Source organism: Panthera uncia, assembly GCF_023721935.1.
Source record: "Panthera uncia isolate 11264 chromosome E2 unlocalized genomic scaffold, Puncia_PCG_1.0 HiC_scaffold_19, whole genome shotgun sequence".
Classification (NCBI taxonomy): Eukaryota; Metazoa; Chordata; class Mammalia; order Carnivora; family Felidae; genus Panthera; species Panthera uncia.
The window spans coordinates 1,599,439-1,617,837 of NW_026057588.1; the positions used below are offsets into that span (position 1 = coordinate 1,599,439).

The window sequence follows — 18,399 nt, forward strand, 5'->3', positions numbered from 1 at the left end:
GCCCTGGGGCGGGTGGGCCTGGTGTGTGTGTGAGGAGGTAGGGGTCATAGAGACAGGTTGCCTCCACCTTCTACCTGGGACACAGGCTTGAGGGGCGGAAGGGGTGGAAGATGGGAGCCAGGGCCTGGGGTGGTGTCTGCTCCCTCATTCCACTCGTAGCTACCGGCGGGTGTGGAGTTCGGCTGCAGGAATATCTCTTCTGCAGTCCACGCAAGGGCTGGAGTCCGATGGACCAGGGGTGAGCCCTACTCCTGCCTCCACTCTTGCTCTGGGGAGAAGGCCGCCACCTGGGGTCGCAATGGAGTCTAAACCAGCCGAGACCCATCTAGGGCTTCAGACCGCCTTCCCAGCCTTTGTCGCCTTGCAGCAGCTCTACACAGCCGGGAGCGCACGAGGGCGTGGCCCGCAGATTGACAGCGCAGGCCCCGGCGCATCCCAGTCCCTAGGGCGACGCCGGAAGCGTGTCCTGGCCGAGACATTCCTTGCTGCCCCGCAGCCCGAGCCTCGGCGACTTTAGTTGCGACTCGGTCGAGAGCAGGAAGTTCAATACCTACCGGCCTGAAGCGGCGGCTGATCGCCATAGAAACACCGGAAACGTGCTCCGACCTAGCGCTTCCCTGCGCCACAGCGGCTGCGGACTTCGGTTCCGCCGGCGTCGCAGCCTGAAAGTGTGGCCTTGGCGGTGGTGAGCGGGAGAAGGCCAAGTCCCGGCCTGGTGCCTGAGAAGGAGCCGGAGGTGGGGTCGGGCGGGCATCCCCTTGCTGCAGGGCCGGCGGGCAGGCCGGGGCGTGCCCAAGGGAGGGCGCCGGCGCTAGGTTTGGAGTGCACGCTGTGGACGTGAGGGGGCGCTGCAGGATGGGGGCATGGCTCTGGCTAGCGCGCGGAGGCGGGAAATACAGGTTGGCCGGGTCTGGAGTGGGGGCAGCCCGAGCGGATCAGAGAGGGGGCTTTGGGGTTAGGGTAGGGAGGGAGTAATGGAGCAGAGTATGGGAAAGAGTGCTTGGAGCAAAGCGCATGGCGTGGGCAAAGGCGTGGCAGCGAGAATGCGGCGCCATACCCGGGAGGGTGGGCCTTTGTTCTGAGGCGCCAAGAAGACCCTGCTGCGTCTGGACTGAGAGATCACAGACCGGGAGCAGGGTGGAGGTGGGTCGGAAAAGGCAGGCTTCAAGTCGTATGGGTTGATGCGCAGGTTTCTGCCCCAGTCGCCCAGACACAGATTTGAAGGTCTTTAGACGGTGGGTGAATAAAGACGGGGAAAAGTGCTGTGGCATAGATAACGATATGTGCAAAGACTTGGCTTTTTTGACGAATTGCCAAGAATTAATTCATCACCATGGAGGGCTCTGAGCAGAGGAGGGTCCCGATCTGTCAGGTCTGAACAGGCTCCCTCTGGCTGTCGCGTGGGGGAATAGACCGGGGGGGGGGGGGGGGGTAACACAAGGAAATGACTCCCATCAGCCTCCACCAATGGTACCGGGGCAGTGGAGGTGTGCGAAGTGATCTGAGGGTAAGATATAGAACATGCAAGAAAGGGAGGGGTCTGGACCCAGAAGAGGAAAGGTGGTTTGGGTAAGAGGAGCCAGAGGGGGTGAGTCTGAGACCCCATTAGACCAGGAAGGTTAAGAGAAGCCACACTCCAGGGCTCTGTGACCCCGCCTGAGCTAGGCTGGTGGAGTGAGAGTGAGTGTCAGGGTGTGACCTGTGTCCCGACTGTCCTCCCCTAGACTGGAGTTGTGTGTGGCTTGAGTACAGGATGAGCCAAACCCATCTTTGTTTGGTAGAGGGGAAACAGCCTAGTGATGAGCATGGTGCCTACTTGATGAGTGATGACGGGTGAAGTATCAGAGCTTCTCAGATTCCCAGAGTCCCCTGGGGAGCGGTATCCCCTCCCCTTTCTGGTGTCTGAGCGTGGGCAGTGCTGGGATTAGGAAGCTAAAGTTTTGACAAGAATCATCCGGGTTGCTCAGACATGCTCACCTGGAGGCCGCTGCTATTCCACCTTTCCCTTCCCAACCACACACCCTTCAAAGTCCACACAAGCCCCCTCTCTACACCACACCCCCACCTTGTGCCCTCCAGGCTATATCAAGATTCCAAGATGCACCAGGCTGCAGGGGGCACCTCCCTACCTGCTGCGTTGGGGTCTGCCAGAGACCTTGTATTTTTCTTCTGTGGAATGCCCGCCAGGCTATGCCCAACCTACTCTCAACCCTTTGTGACCACGCACACCCTGAAACGCTTAGCCCAGGAGGCAGGTCGTGCCATCCCGCCCCTGCGAAGACCTCTGCATACACTAGTTAACATAACCCAATTCCGAGGCAACAGACTTTGGTCTCCACAGGGTCTTGAATGCTCCAAGGTTGGATGATGTAGTAAAGGGAGATCAAAAAGAAGCTGAGAGTGGGAGGAATCACAGCCAGCCCTGATGCGGAGTGGATAAGGTGTGACAGCCAGTTCCGGATGGGCATCCCTGCCCTCTTCTCCACAGAGCTGGTCCCTGGAAGGGGGACATGGGGAAGGTTTATGGATACTGGAGTTAGGGCGAGGGGGGTGTGAACCAGTATAGGGGAAGCTGAGCTCCGCTGGGCAGTCAGCAAGACTGGGAGGGAGCCAGATATTTGGTATTCCCAACCTTCTCCCAGGGGTGTGCCGGGAGTTTCCTAGGTGGAGCTGCAGAGGTCCTGGAGTCTGGGGGTGGGAGTTGGGGGTAGTCCTCTATATGGGAATAGGGCTCGAGGGGCCTTTTGGGAAGGGCTGGGACTATGGTGCGTCCATGGGCCTTGTCCCGCAATAAGGGCTCAAGGGGCAGGGACAATGAGGCGGGGAGGGGGGGGGGGCCTGGCGGACCTCCCCCCCCCCCCCATCCGGTGCAGATGGCTGCAGCAGAGGCGGTGCACCACATACACCTGCAGAACTTCTCCCGCTCGCTGCTCGAGACCCTCAACGGGCAGCGGCTGGGTGGTCATTTCTGCGACGTGACTGTGCGGATCCGTGAGGCTTCGCTGCGTGCCCATCGCTGCGTGTTGGCTGCCGGCTCGCCCTTCTTCCAGGACAAGCTGCTGCTCGGCCACTCCGAGATCCGCGTGCCGCCAGTGGTGCCGGCGCAAACGGTGCGCCAGCTCGTCGAGTTCCTCTACAGCGGCTCGCTTGTAGTGGCACAAGGCGAAGCGCTGCAGGTGCTCACGGCCGCGTCGGTGCTGCGCATCCAGACGGTCATAGACGAGTGCACCCAGATCATCGCCCGCGCCCGAGCCCCGGTCCCCGGCGCGCCCGCGCCCCTGCCCACGCCCGTGCCCCCACCTCTTGCACCTGCGCAGCTACGCCACCGCCTGCGCCACTTGCTGGCCGCGCGCCCTCCGGGCCACCCCGGTGCCGCGCATAGCCGCAAGCAGCGCCAGCCGGCGCGCTTGCAGCTGCCGGCGCCCACTGCGCCCACCAAGGCGGAGGGGTCGGAAGTCGACCCCTCCCTTCCCGCGGCCACAGACGACGGCGGTGACGGCGAGGAGGACACCGATGATGAAACCGACGGCGAGGACGGCGAAAGCGGCGGCCCAGGAGAGGGCCAAGCGCCCCCTTCCTTCCCAGACTGCGCTGCCGGCTTCCTCACCGCCGCCCCTGACAGCGCGTGCGAGGAGCCGCCCGCACCCGCCGGCCTTTCGGACTATGGCGGCGCCGGCAGGGACTTTCTTCGGGGCGCTTCGGCGGCCGAGGATGTGTTCCCCGAGAGCTACGTCTCCGCTTGGCAAGATGAGGATGGCACCGCGGCGGAAGCCTGTCCCGCCGAGACGCCGGCCCCGCCTGATTGTGTCCTGTCTGGATCCCGAGCCCCAGGCGTGAAGACCCAGGGGCCACCTGTCTCACTTTTCCCCTTTCATCTGGGCGCTCCTGGGCCACCTGCGCAACCTCCTCCCGCACCCTCGGGGCCTACTCCTGCGCTCCCTTCCGCCTTCTATCCCACACTCCAGCCAGATGCGGCCCCTAGCGCTCCTGCTCCTCCGGGGGAGGCCCCAGCCCCGCCCACCGCTCCCGCTGTGGCCCCCTCGGCCACCCCTGCCAGAGCCCCGGGTTCCGAGCCGCCTGCCTATGAGTGCAGTCACTGCCGAAAGACGTTCAGCTCGCGGAAAAACTACACCAAGCACATGTTCATCCACTCGGGTGAGCCAGGATGGGTCTCTGAGCCCTTTGGTCATTGGAGATTCAAGCCTGAGGGGTGATTGGGCACTAGGCAAGTGGGGTGGAGGCACTCATGTAGTTACGTTGCTTTTTCTTGACCCCAGTGGAACCTGGAAATTGAGCCCCAAGTGCGATGTGTGGCGGCGGGGGGGGGGGGGGGGGGGGGGAAACCCCATCCACATGGAGAAGCAGGTTCTCCTGCCCAACCCCTATTTCAATTTATTGGTGCAGGGAGAATCCTCAGGCTAGGTTAAGGAGCAGGAACTTGCCCAGAGCTTTTGGAAAGCTGGCAGTGGAGCTTTTAGTCACCACGATGAAGCTTGGGATGGGCAGGAGGGATGGAGCCTTGGCAGGAATATGTGGCCAGGTAGAGGAGTCTCCTTGGTCTCCCTGGCTGTCAGTGGGTCCTGTGACTGGCACTGGATGTGAGGGGAGAGTGGGTTTGCTGGCCTAGCCTTCGGAGCTGGCAGAGAGGTGGCCTGATCGCGGCTGGAGGGAGATGGGGCTGCAGTGTGGGGACCCCACAGCTGCAGAGGGAGGAAAGGGGAGCTCCTCGAAGACCACTGAGAGTACCCCTAAACCCTTGGGGTGTCTGGGAGGTGGCTCTTTACTGGCTCAGGGAGAGGTAGAGAGTGTGCTAGATGGTGCACTGGAGATTATGGAGCTAGGGGCTGAGGTGGTGGCTGGCAGGTCCTGGATGTGTCACAGGGTGTCCAGGGTGCTCCCTAGAGGCTCAAGTAGAGGACAGGGGTATGGAATGTCAAAGACTGCTTGCAGGGCCAAACTGGATGTTGTTAGGAAAAGCAAAGGTTTGGCTGGAACACCTGTAGGAGTGGAGTGGGGAGTTCTGCAGGGCCAGGAACTTGGGATTTCACTGTGAATGTTGGAGAAGGCATCAGTGATCTGAAGTGGGAAGTGAGTGAGATGTGATTTAGTTTTAAATCCCTACCTGGCTGTCTTGAGGTTGAAGGAGAGAGGATATAGATGTAGCCTGTGGAGAGCTGTCAGGGGCCCCAAGGTAGTACCAGCCAAGATTTGCCAGCTTCATGTGGCCTTAGCCAGGTGCAAGGCCTGGTCTGGGGGAACTCCCTGCCCAGGCACTGCCCTGCAGCCCTCTGCCGCTGAGATAGGTGGGTTTTTTTTGTTTTTTGTTTTTTGTTTTCTTAACACCTGATGAATCTAGGGGCCAATACAGCCAGCCTCCCCCTTCTCTGATCAGGGTAAAGGGGGCAGCCTACTCTGGCACCCCAGGTACATTATAGCTGCCAGCAGACAAGGGTTTTCTGGGCAACAGGGCTTCCAGCAGGAACCAGGCAGGTATGCCCGCGTCCCTCACAGTGTAAGTGTGCTGGGCCTTGCCGGACTGTTACCAGAATGGTGGCCAGCGATCAAAGTACAGAATGCTCCATGGGCATGGCAGGAGTTAGGGGAAGGGAGGTTCCTGGAGGTGGGGGAGACCTCAGCGGTCAAGTCCTGTCAGGCAACGATGTCCCAGACCGGCAGGATTCCCTGTTGGGAGGATACCTGTTAGAGTTGAGGGCCCCTGACAGTGGTATCCTGGTATTACGGTAAGGGTCCGGGAAAGCGGCATCCCCGCTGAGTGGGGAAACATACTGGGTCATGGCCGGGTGGGGGAGGGGTTCCCTGTTGGGCCGGAAGGTCCAGGAGTGAGGAATAGTCCGGGAATGGAAGGGGTGTCCCTTAAGGGCAGGGGGATTCAGGGTTGATGGGCAGTTTGGGAGGAGAGGGGAGCCCCTGCCCGTCAAAGGCTCCCCGGGGCTCCTTCCCAGATGACATACGTGCGCGGCATGCCCTGTCGCCCACAGGGGAGAAGCCCCACCAATGCGCCGTGTGCTGGCGATCTTTCTCGCTGCGCGACTACCTGCTGAAGCATATGGTCACGCACACAGGCGTGCGCGCCTTCCAGTGCGCTGTCTGCGCCAAGCGCTTCACGCAGAAGAGCTCACTCAACGTGCACATGCGCACGCATCGGCCCGAGCGCGCGCCGTGCCCCGCCTGCGGCAAGGTCTTCTCACACCGCGCGCTGCTGGAGCGCCACCTGGCCGCGCACCCTGCACCTTGATCCAGGCCTGGGCCCGGCTACGCCTGCCGCGGGATTGACCACGCTCCCGCGCTGTAGGCCAACCCCTGCAGGTCCGCGACCTCCTGTGGAACTAGGCCACGACCACTGCGGAACCGGTAACACCCCTGCCGAGCCGCTTCACACCTGCCTAGACGCCTTGACCACGTTCCCACTACCAAACCACGTTTTCCCCAGAGCACAGGCCCTCCCTCTGCTACCACCCTTCTTTCCAGACCTGACCAGGGGTTCAGCCTGCCTTACTACTGTACTCCTTCGTACTCGGACCCTCCTGATAGTGGCAGGCTGGGGATGGGGTTGGTCAGAGACCCGACCATCCCTGAGAACTGGATCATTTCCAGCCTAAACTGGGCGCTCAGACCCTTGGGCCAGGCCCAAGATTTGTGGCTCTGACTCCTTGCGTGAGTGTGGGTTCTGGAGCTGCTCCTCTCTGCCCCAGTGTCAAGCTGGGTAAGAACCCTGGCTCCCCACCCCGAACTACCCCTCCCTCAATCTGGTGTTTAAGGGGGCTCAGTGGACCCATCATGGACTGGGGTCGGGCCTCGGGACTCCTGCTCTCTAATAAAGTACTGTGGGCCATGGGTCCGAAACCCGGAAGCTCTGAGCTCCCGGATGGGTGCGTTTCTGTCCCTCACACACTGGCTGTAGCAGTCAGGACTCAGTGCCCCCGGCTCTGGGCAACACTGCTGCCACCTACTGGGCTCTCTGGGCAGAGACAGGACGGTAGGCTTGGCCATTTCAGGGAGGGTGTGGGATGCACACATGACTGGTGCTTGACTCTTCTAGAGCCCTTGCCCTGTGGGGAGAGGTGTAGGCCAGGCCTGAGATGGGTCTGGGAGAGAGAGGCCGCATGTGGGAAACCCTCAAAATCCCAGCTGCTGCTGTCCAAGATGCAGAATTGAGGCCCTTCCCCCTAGATCTCACCACCCCCCCACCTCCGGAATCTCAAGGTCCTTTGGATTTGAGTCTTCCCCCTCCCCCATTCTGATGGGCACGATGGTTGAGCACCTTACTTTTGAGGGGGTCCAGGGAGTCTTTGGGGTTAGGCTACCATGTGGGGATCTGAGCCCCAGGATACCTGCCTCGGCCATTAACTTCTGAAGTGCCAGGCAGGAGGTGGGAGCAGCAGCCAGGACCGTTGGGCTGCCCACTGGGCAGCTGAAGATACTGATACCCAGTAGTGAAGCAGTGTCACAAGACCCCGCATCAGTTCAGCTGCCAGCCAAGAAAGCGGTCACTCTTCTTACTCCAGAGCATTGGCGGCACCTGTCTTAAGGATTTGAAGCAGGTGGAGAGGGGATTGAGCTGGAGGGTGGTGCTCCGCCCTGACCTGTAGGCTCCTGGGTCAATGGCAACGCCTTTCTGAGCTCCCCCTCTGTGACTGCCTCCCAAAGGTGAAGGGTTAAGGCTTTTCTGTCCAACCATTCATAAACTGCCCTGCCCATGTTCCCCGGGGGAGGGGGAGTTCAGCCTCCTGAACCCCGAAGACAGTCCCCATCCATGCCAGGGGGGTGAAGCACAGTGTCATAGGGCGCAGCCCATGGGTGGGGATGGGGACATCAGAACTGGGTTTGCATTCAGGCACTGGATTTGTTCATTCAGGTATTTACTCGGTGCCTGCCATGTACCTGGTAGGAGGTAGGCACAGTGAAACAAACAGGTCCAAAATGGCTGGGGGTAGAGTCCAGAGGGCAGGAGCATAGCACTCAACAGCTCCTGGGCTACCGCTAGGGGGTGGGGCTGAAGGGTCAGAGATCAAAGCTAGGCAGCCCCTGGCAGAAGTTACCATTCTGTGGAAGCTTCTCTGAGAACGGAGCGGGTGCGATGGGCGTCTGGCTGCGACTGGCCTTTTTACTGTTGCTGCTGCTGGGCCTGGGACAGTCCGCATGGCCTGCTGCGGTGGCCCTGGCACTGCGCTGGCTCCTGGGGGACTCTATCTTCTGTGTGCTGCTCGGCCTGGCCATGCTGGCGCGGCCCTGGCTCTACCCCTGGATGCCCCACTGGCTGAGTCTGGTGGCCGCGGCTCTCATGCTGGCTGTGTTACCCGCACGGCCACCCCCAGGGCTGCGCTGGCTGCCTGCAGACTTGGCCTACATCTTCGGGATCCTCCACCTGGGGCTGAACATCAAGGCGCGCATGAGCCGCCAGCCGCCCAACACCTTTGTGGATACCTTTGAGCGGCGAGCACAAGCACAGCCCGACCGGGCGCCCTTGGTGTGGAAGGGTCCGGGGGGCCGCTTGGTCACCTTCAGGGAGCTGGACGAGAGAGCATGCCAGGCAGTGTGGGCCCTGAAGGCCGAGCTGGGCAGCCTCACAGGCTTGCTTGCTGGGGAGCCTGCCGCCCTCCTAGTGCTGGCCTCCCAGACCATTCCGGCCCTAGGTTTGTGGCTGGGGCTGGCCAAGTTGGGCTGCCCCGTCGCCTGGATTAATCCACATGCCCGGGGGGCACCCCTGCTACACTCTGTACTGAGCTCTGGGGCTCGGTTGCTGGTGGTGGACCCAGGTGAGGACCTCAGAGGCTAGTAGAGGACAGAGGGGGATGGAGCAGGGGACAGACTTGGAGAACTGCTATTCAGTGGTCCTGGTGGGGGCTGACTTTTTTCTTCACCACGTCTGTTTTGATCCTTTTTGCCAACAAATACTAATTATGGGGCTCTTTACATAAGAATGCAAAAGTTCTTCTCTGGGGGCTGCTTTCTGTATTGCTTGCAGTAGACTCTTCTCCCCTATCTTTGGGTCTTGGGTCTCCCCTCTTGATGTCAGATATGGGCCTTTCCCCAATTTCTTTTCCCTGCAGACCTCCAGGAGAATCTGGAAGAGGTCCTTCCCAAGCTACAGGCAGAGAACATCCGATGCTTCTACCTCAGCCACTCCTCCCCAACCCCAGGAGTGGGGGCTCTGGGGGCTGCTCTTGACATTGCACCCATCGACCCTGTGCCCGCTGACCTACGTGCTCGGATCACATCAAAAAGCCCTGCCCTGTTTATCTACACCTCAGGGACCACTGGTGAGGGTGCCCAGCAACTCTAGCCCTGACCTCTGAACCCTTATGCTGCTCTGACCCCAAGTTGACATGTGCCTCAAACTTGACCTCTGAAACCCATCCTGCCCTTTGATTGTGACACCTGGCCTGAACTCTGATCCCCAGTGTGAATTCAATGGTCAGCGCCAGAATCCTGCTTCTGCCCAGTAAACAGCCACTAAATTTGGAATTTTTCTTCCCTGAGCCCACCCTCAAATCCCCATACTTGACCATCTTCTAAGAGCCTCAAGCCTCTCACTGCAGACCTGACCACAGAGACCCACTCCTGTATGCTGGTCCCTCTTGTACTGTCCTTTCACCACCCACCCTTCCCACTCCATTTGCCAGGACTCCCAAAGCCGGCCATTGTCACACAGGAACGGCTGCTACAGATGTGCAAGATGCTGTCCCTGGGTGGGGTCACAGCTGATGACGTGGTCTACACAGTCTTGCCTCTGTACCATGTGATGGGGCTTATCCTTGGAATTCTTGGCTGCCTGGAGCTTGGTAAGACCTTTTTCTGAAGACCTCTCCAATCCATGGGACCTCCAGACTCAATATCAGAGTGGGCTTTCAGGGTGACAAGTCCCCACAGGTTACCCAGCACCAAGGTTCTCACCTTTGACAAGGGACACACAATAGCAGGCCCCAGGGCTACTTGGACAGAAACTTGGTCACTTAGACAATCCCTAATGGCTTTGCTGTGGTCCGAAGGTAATGAGGTGGTATGAATGCTGGGATAGTCAGTGAAGGGTAGGTATTCACCAAGAATTCCACTGGGCTATCATCCTGGACACCTGATTAGCAATTCAGACTGGGACCTCTCCAATATTTTCTTTTCAATTTTTTATAAAAATTTTGAAACATATACAAATTTCTAGATATTTCTACATGATCCTCATGTACCCAACCACCCAGCTTCGGCCACCATCAGCATTTTGCTTTCAAATATACACAGTAAGCAAAAGTAGAGAAAATAGTTTGATGATATCCCACATATCCTCATCCACCCTTGACAATTGTTAACATGTTACTAGTTTTATTTCATATATAATTCCCCTCTTCATTTCTGGATTATTTTAGAACAAATTTTAGCCACTGTATCTTTTTGTTTATAAGTATATCAGTATGTATCTCTAATATATAATGACAAAAACTGTCACCATAGAGGTGGCTGGGTGGCTTAGTTGGTTAAGCGTCTGACTTTGGCTCAGGTCATTATCTCATGGTTCATGGGTTCAAGCCCCGCATTGGACTCAGTGCTGACAGCTCAGAGCCTGGAGCCTGCCTCAGATTCTGTGTCTTCCTCTCTCTCTGCCCCTCCCCTGCTCGCACTCTATCTCTTTCTGTCTCTCAAAAATAATACATAAAGCTTAAAAAAAAAAACAACCTGTCACCATAGTGATATCACACCTGACAAAATTAACAGTAACTTTAATATCATCTGATGCACAGGTCATGTTCAAATCTTCCCAATTGTCTAATTGTCTTTTTACAGTTAAAGTCCCCTCACAGTACTTGTTTGTTCTTTGCTCCTCTTTACCCTGCAGATTTTAAAGTTTTATTTATTTATTTATTTATTTATTTATTTATAGAGACAACAGGAGTGGGCAGGGGCAGAGAGAGGGAGAGAGACTCCCAAGCAGGCTCCACACAGCCAGCACAGAGCCTGACGTGGGGCTCGAACTCACAAAATGGGGGATCATGACCTGATTCAAAATGAAGAGTTGGACTATTAACCAACTGAGCCACCTAGGTGCCCCTCCCCTGGAAATTCCCTCTAGAGATATTAGATTCAGTTCAATTATTAGATTCAGTTCAATTATTGTTGGCAAGAACCTTGGTGGGGTGCATTGTACTTCCTAATACATCACATTGAGGGCAGCCCATAACTATTATCCTACCTTAGAGAGGCTAAGATAAATAGGGGAGATTGATTGATTGATAGTTGGCACAATGTTACACTAGTTTCAGGTGTACAACCTTATGATTTATATACTGGGGAGCTTTATTTGGAAAACTCCCTATCAACATTCCCCCGGGTTTTACCAGTTCTTGAAGACCTTTATGACATTCATAAAACATTTCTAATAATCATTAATGGTTAATATCCATAGCCCTTACTTAGCAGTGCTCACTTTGTACCAAGCATTGAGCTTGGTACACATTCTGAAGATAGGATTCGAACCCATGCCCATCTATGCTCGTCTCATGCAGGTAGTCCTGGCTCCACCAGGGACACACAGATCGGCTCCAAAACCTGTGCTTCAGAGGGTCACGGTCATATGATCAGAGCAGCTTATCACAGTGGCATGGAAGCATGACCTGAAACCCTTTCTTCTCTCCCCTCTCAGGAGCAACCTGTGTCCTGGCCCCCAAGTTCTCTGCTTCCTGCTTCTGGGATGACTGCCGGCAGCATGGTGTGACTGTGATCCTGTATGTAGGCGAGGTCCTGCGGTATCTGTGTAACACTCCACAGGTGAGGTGCTAAGATTAGGGCTCCATGGTGAACACCTAGGGTATGAAATCCCAGATGTCATACCAGGTAAAGGTTTCAGGTAGATTCACATACAGGAGTCAAGCAAGGTCCCTTAGGTAAAACTCCCCAGGTAACAGCCACAGATGATGAATCTCACACAAAGTTTCCAATCGTGGCTCCTTTGATGATCAGCAGTGCTACCTTGGGCAGGTGACTTCACCTCTCTCAGCAGCCTCAGTGTCCTCATTTGGAAAATGGGGAAAATAATTCAGAGGGAATGTTTGTGAGAATAAAACATATATAAAGAGCCTAGAACAGGGGGTGGCTCAGGGTAAACTCACCAGATGTGAACTTATACAGCAATGAGGTATGGATTCCAGGTAAAATGCTCCACATAAGGCCCCCAGGTATCACCTTCCCCAAGGTGAAGTTTCAAGTCACTCCCCAATTTACCTCTAAGAAAGGCCCCTAAGTAACCCCTCCAGATAACTTCCCCCAGGTAAAAGTTCCAGGTACTACCCCTATATAAAATCCCAGGTATTTCCTCTAGGTGAGGACCTGGATTAGCCCTGCAGTCACCCCTAGGTATCTCTCCAGGTAAGGCTTCTAGGTAACTTCCCCCCAGGTAACCTCTGCAGGTAACTCTCCAAGTACAGACTCCAAGTAAGAACCCTTGGTAGATGCCCTAGGTATAGACCCTCCAATCACCTCCCAGGTAAAGATGGAAAGATGGAAAGATAGCCTTTGTAGGTAAGGGTTCCTGGGCACACTTGAGGTCACTTCCTCTTCATTCTTCTTGGGATGTTCCTGCAGCGACCAGAGGACCGGACACATACAATCCGCTTGGCAATGGGCAATGGACTCCGAGCAGATGTGTGGGAGTCCTTTCAGCAGCGCTTTGGCCCCATTCGGATCTTGGAAACCTATGGCTCCACGGAAGGCAACATTGGCTTCGTCAACTATCCAGGCCGCTGTGGGGCCCTGGGCAAGATGAGCTGCTTGCTTCGAGTGGGTTGGGTGGGACAGTGGCCCTGACTGAAGCTGAGCTCACAGGACCTCTGCTGACCCTTCTCCATCCCCCACTCAGGTGCTGTCCCCCTTTGAGCTTGTACAATTTGACACGGAGGCTGAGGAGCCTGTCAGAGACAGTCAGGGATTCTGCATCCCTGTGGGACTAGGTATGAGGGTCAGGAAGCCTTCCCTGGGTGTGGGAAGGACGGGGATCATCTGCTTCTTGGCTGGAACAAGTTGCCCAAAGCCTTGAGTTCAGTGCTCAGTGGTGGTGTCTACTGCCTCACCCAGAACCTGTCCTTGGCCTGTCTGACTACTGCCTGGGACCCTCTGTCTCTCAGTTCTGCCCAGCTACCCTGCCTCAATCTCTTTTTCTGCTGGGTCTCTGGGTGTCTATTTGAGTTGTTCTCTTGAGCTCTCGGTGGAAGTCATGTCTTCCCAGGCATCAATCTCTTGTCAATATCTTCTCCTAGGGTCTTCTCTCTTGGGGGTCTTACACAGTCCTGGCTATATCTCTTTTTTCCCAGCACCATTTGTCTCTGTCCTTCCTCTAACCCTTGTTATCCTTTTTCTTTTTTAAGATTTTATATTTCATCTCATCTTATTTCATGTAATCTCATTTCATGTATCCAACATGGGGCTGGAACTAACCACCGAGATCAAGAATCACATGTTCTACTGACCGAGCCAGCCAGGTGCCCTGCTTGTTATCCTTTTTCTAGGCATCCCAATGCCTCCTTCTGTCTCTCCCTCCCTCTGTAACTCCAGGTCTCTTTCTGTCTCTTCTCTGGCAGGATCTCGATGAGGGAGTCCATCATGGTTGGAAACCTCCTGGCTGGGGGCTACTGGGCTCCTGAGGTTCTTTACCATTGTTAATGCCCTAATTCCTGCTTCTACCCCCAGGGGAGGCGGGGCTCCTGTTAACCCAGATAGTGGGCCACCACCCTTTCCTGGGCTACCGCGGGGCACGAGAGCTGTCGGAACGGAAGTTGGTGCGGAATGTGCGGCGCAGGGGCGACGTTTACTTCAACACCGGAGACGTGCTGGCCATGGACCGAGAAGGCTTCCTTTACTTTCGGGACCGCCTGGGGGACACCTTCCGGTCGGGTCCCCAGGGAACTGGGAGGGCGGATGGCCCGGGTTCCCCGATTCTTTGAGGGAGCCAGGGCGAAGAGGCGGGATTTCCGGATTCCGGGGGGTGGCGGGGGGGGGGGGGGCTTCCCGATCCTGAAGGGGCCAGAGTTGAGCAGAGCCGGCAATCAGATCTCGTTGGAGGAGGGGCTTGGTGGGCAAGAGGCGGGGCATCCTGTTTGCCAGGGTTGTGGTCACAAGCATTGGCTTCAACCCCACAGATGGAAAGGTGAGAACGTATCTACCCGGGAGGTGGAGAGCGTTTTATCCCTTGTGGACTTCCTGCAGGAGGTGAACGTCTACGGCGTCTCTGTACCAGGTGTGGAGGATTCGACTCATTAAACCTCCAAGAGCTTTATCCAGATTTTATCTGGATTTTGTCTGTGGGTGTTATCCAGATTTTAAAGGTGGGGGAGCTGCAGGGGCACAGCCAGTGAGAAGAGATGGGCCAAGGAAGAGGGTCAGCCATGAGCACTGTGAGGTGGGTGAGTGGAGAATGACTGTTGTGCTTCTCAGGTTGTGAGGGCAAGGTGGGGATGGCTGCTGTGCGGCTGGCCCCAGGCCAGACCTTCGATGGTCAGAGGATGTACCAACATGTCCGCACTTGGCTCCCTGCCTATGCTGCACCCCATTTCATCCGTATCCAGGTGAGCTCAGGGTGGTGGAAGTGGGGGGGGGGGAAGGTCTTGGCCAGGGACTCACAATAGGGATTATGCTTACTGTCCCTGCAGGACGCCCTGGAGATCACAAGCACGTTCAAACTGGTGAAGTCCCGGTTGGTGCATGAGGGCTTCAATGTAGGCGTCATTGCTGACCCCTTGTTCGTGTTGGACAACCAGGCTAAGACTTTCCAGCCCCTGACACCGGACACGTACCAGGCCGTGTGCAATGGAACCTGGAGACTCTGACCATCTGGCCTGTCCACATTTGAAGTGGCAGTGCCCAATGCAGACTACCACTCATATTGGCAGGATCCTCTCCACCACAAATCTGCTGAGGGTTATCATGAATCGCAGCCTGGCCATAACCCCAGTTGAAGAGAGTAAGATGACTGTGGGCCCAGTAGTGGAGTGAGAATAAACTTGGATGTGTACACACATGTCTGCGTGTGTAGGGCTAAGGGCAGGCAGCCCTAAGATGGGCCATTTTGGCATAAAGATGATTTTATGATAAAAGCAATAAAAACCCGGCAGATTCAGTTCTTTATCTCTCCCACAACTGTCTAAAAGGATTTGATAGAGGATCTGCTCTAAGAGAGCTATCACCACAGATAACTACGTTATGACAGGGAGGAACCTAGGAAGGCCTCTTTAATCGAATTCTTGTGTCCTGTTTCCGAATGCCCAACCCCCAAATATTTACTTTTTCATCTTCCTTTTAAAATTTTTTTTGAGAGAGAGAGCAGGGGAGAGGGGCAGGAGAATCTCAAGCAGGCTCCACTCTCAGTGCAGAGCCCAATGCAGCACTTGATCAAGAACCCTGGAATTGTGACCTGAGCCAAAATCAAGAGTCAGACGCTCAACCAACTAAGCCACCCAGGCGCCCCTTTCATTTTCCTTTAAATTGCATTTCTTCCTATTGCAGTCATGGACCCCTACACCTTTCTCTGTTTAGTATGATATATGCCTCCTTTTGCCTGTCTTTGGAATTTTATGGCTGTGTGCACACTGTATATATACCAAATTAGATTTTTCTCCTGTTAACATATCTCTTGTCAATTTGATTCTTAGACAAGCCAGAGAGACCTTGAAGGGCAGAGGAAATTCTTCCTCCCCAACAGTGGGTGGAGATACAAGCGAGGAATTCAGGGCCTACTGTCCTCCAGAGACCTTACTTCAGGGTTCCCCCTGCTTCCCTACCAAGGATCTTGACAAGCCTCAAGGAATGGCCCTGTCTGGGCAAGGCCAGAAGTATGATAGGATTCAGCAGCCTTGAAGCCATTCCAGGGTTGAGAGATGAGGCTAGCCTCAGGCAAAGCAGATAAGTATATGGTCTGTAGGATGTAAGATGTGCTATCATGGCAGTATGACAAGGACATCGGGCTAAGCCAAGAAATGTGAGCAAATAACTGGAAAAAGAGCATCCATGTTAGAATGCACCTGCAAAAAGGATGTGGAACAGGTCCAGAGCCCTCTGGTAAACGAAATCCAGTGTCTTAGGGGCCAGAAGAGCCCTCTGGGCACTGTAGGCAGGTACACGCTTTTGCTAGTTTCAGAAAAGAGTAGTGCATGCTGTGTTGGGGACTTTAAATGTTACTTGATCATTATGGGAACTGTGAACTGTAGGCCAAGGGAAAGAGATGTTGTCATGAGTGGCAAAGCCTAGGGGAAGTGTAGTCCTCACTGTCTGAAGAACTGGAAGGGCTTCTTTGGAATTAGGATAAATGCAGATAGGAATTTGAGGGCACTGGACCTCTGGTTAGTACATTCCACCCATGTCAGGGGCTTTAGGTGCTGCCCAGTGATGTTAAGACCTGTAGACCTGGAAAAGAGGAATAGCACATATTAATCCTCAGTGAAGTGGTCTGTGCCCTCTCCATGGCAGGAATCACACCTGACCGTTATGGGTGTTGTAGGCTGGGGAACATGTGCGTGTCAAGACTGAGATGACACAGGCCCTGAGAGGTCAGATACTGCAAGTGACACCTGGGTCATTGTGGGAGCTGTTATAGTCTAGTGGTCATGAAGAACTCTATGATGTATATAGTCCAAGTGGGCTCAGGGCTTGAGCTGCTGTCTTCAAGTCCTCTGGAGTTCTGCAGCATAAGCCCGAAGGGACCACCCTCCACTTCCCCCCGGTGCCAACTTTGTATGTGGCTTTCACTAAATCAGTGAAAGCTCACCCATGCCCATCTGATTCTAGCTTCAGAATGCCATTTCCTGACACCTCTTACTCCATCCTCCTATTTGTAGGTTTATGTTCTGAAGACTCTCCTCCCTGTGGATTCATTGGGTTTCTGAACCAAGTAAGATGTGTTGGTTTTATCCATCTTGCACCAGAAAGCCAGGGAAGCCACAGCCAGCTCTAGGTTAAGAGCAGAGGGGTCAGCCTGGCAGCATAGGACCCAACATGAACACATTAGTTTGGAAGAGGGCAATGTAAGGGCCAAGACGTGGGGGAAGGCAGGTGATCATAGTTGTTTCCATAGGATCCAGATGGGAGCCACTGACCAGACATGGGCATTGGGAGGCGTGGATTTGAGGAAGGTGGAGTCAATGAGTGATAGCAGGAGCCAACCACACAGGTGGGAAGGAGACTAGTGGGGAGATGGGCAGGGAACAGGCTGAGCTCAAGGGATCAGGAGGGATTAGGTTGGAAACAGCTCCAGGAACTTCAGTTCAAGATGCAGAAAAGCTTGGGGCTACCTACATTGCTCAGGTGGTTGAGCATTTGACTTCGGCTCAGGTCACGAACTCATGGTTTGTGACTTCAAGCCCTGCATCGGGTTCACTGCTGTCAGCACAGAGCCAGCTTCCAATCCTGTCTCCCTCTCCTCAAAAGTAAACCTTTTTTTTTTTAATCTTAAAAAAAAAAGATGAAGAAAAGATTGTATATGACTTGCTGAATACCCACTAGGTGTCTGACACATGCCTTTGCTCCTTTCCCCAGAAAGCTCTCTATCAGTTAGATTGGGGGATGTGTCTGCATTTCACAGCTGTGCAGACTGAGTCTGTGACCTAATCAAGGCTCCCTCGTAGTGGTGAATCTGGGGGAAGGTGTGGAGGGGATAAGACCAGAGTGTGCACTAGAGAAGAGAGGATGAGTACAGCAGAGGTGGGCAGTTCCTCAGAAGCCTACAGGGTACCAGGAGGCTTACTTCAGTGGACTTGCACTCCAAGGATCTCGGAGAGCCAGATGCTGCAAGACAGCTCTCCCTGCCACCCTATCTCCCCTCCTTGTAGGACTTGTGATGCTCCAGAAGCAGAAGATGGGTCTGAAACTGTTGGCAGGTGAGGAGTGAGGGAAATGTCATGTCTGTGCTCACTCTGTGTGGCAGATGGCTGCCAAACCTTGCAGGTGATGGGACTACAGAACCACCTTGCCTCAGATTCCCAAGCCTGGATCCACAGACTCCTCTCCTGGCAGAGCTGAGACTTGCGGCAGCCTCACAATGTCCACCTTGCCCAAGTCTCCTAGAACACTCCCCCCCCCCCCCGACACCTCGGGTTGCCAAGAAGATACGTCCTAGCACCTCACTGGAAAATAGACAAATTTCATCTCTACCCTTTGGACTCTCAAAAGGACATGAATCGAAGCCAAAGCTTCAAAGTTCTGTGATGATCATACTTAAATTGTGTTGTTAGGTGCACCTGACTGACTCGTGATCTTGGGGTGGTGACTTAAAGCCCCATGTTGGGTGTAGAGATCACCTAAATAAATACACTTAAAAAAAAAAAAAAAAGATGTTATTGATAAACCCTCTGAACCATGACTAGAGGCTGGGAGGAGAGACTGAGGTTGTGGATTTCCACAGTGCTGTGC

The 18,399-nt window shown here is 55.0% G+C and overlaps 2 protein-coding genes across 2 annotated transcripts; both read left to right on the forward strand.

Annotated features, from left to right (window-relative positions):
• The first annotated feature begins 529 nt into the window (after nucleotides 1-529).
• On the forward strand, nucleotides 530-7,265 carry ZBTB45 (zinc finger and BTB domain containing 45). Its single transcript, XM_049620744.1, has 3 exons — nucleotides 530-736; nucleotides 2,874-4,155; nucleotides 6,000-7,265. The coding sequence occupies exons 2-3, from the start codon at nucleotides 2,874-2,876 to the stop codon at nucleotides 6,254-6,256; spliced, it is 1,539 nt and encodes a 512-aa protein (XP_049476701.1). The 5' UTR covers nucleotides 530-736; the 3' UTR covers nucleotides 6,257-7,265.
• Nucleotides 7,266-7,871: 606 nt separating this feature from the next.
• Nucleotides 7,872-18,319, forward strand: SLC27A5 (solute carrier family 27 member 5). The gene is made up of 10 exons (XM_049622066.1): nucleotides 7,872-8,777; nucleotides 9,072-9,281; nucleotides 9,645-9,803; nucleotides 11,651-11,775; nucleotides 12,589-12,783; nucleotides 12,863-12,953; nucleotides 13,690-13,888; nucleotides 14,139-14,236; nucleotides 14,434-14,564; nucleotides 14,649-18,319. Exons 1-10 carry the CDS (start codon nucleotides 8,099-8,101, stop codon nucleotides 14,823-14,825), a joined length of 2,064 nt encoding a protein of 687 aa, XP_049478023.1. The 5' UTR covers nucleotides 7,872-8,098; the 3' UTR covers nucleotides 14,826-18,319.
• Nucleotides 18,320-18,399: the final 80 nt, after the last annotated feature.

Bases quoted from the DNA above. Each gene is read 5' to 3' on its own strand.
- ZBTB45 (XM_049620744.1), top strand. From the start codon at position 2,874: ATGGCTGCAGCAGAGGCGGTGCACCACATACACCTGCAGAACTTCTCC. The intron at 4,156-5,999 runs GTGAGCCAGGAT...TGTCGCCCACAG, and splicing joins GCACATGTTCATCCACTCGG to GGGAGAAGCCCCACCAATGC.
- SLC27A5 (XM_049622066.1), top strand. From the start codon at position 8,099: ATGGGCGTCTGGCTGCGACTGGCCTTTTTACTGTTGCTGCTGCTGGGC. The intron at 9,282-9,644 runs GTGAGGGTGCCC...TCCATTTGCCAG, and splicing joins CTACACCTCAGGGACCACTG to GACTCCCAAAGCCGGCCATT. The intron at 14,565-14,648 runs GTGAGCTCAGGG...CTGTCCCTGCAG, and splicing joins CCCATTTCATCCGTATCCAG to GACGCCCTGGAGATCACAAG.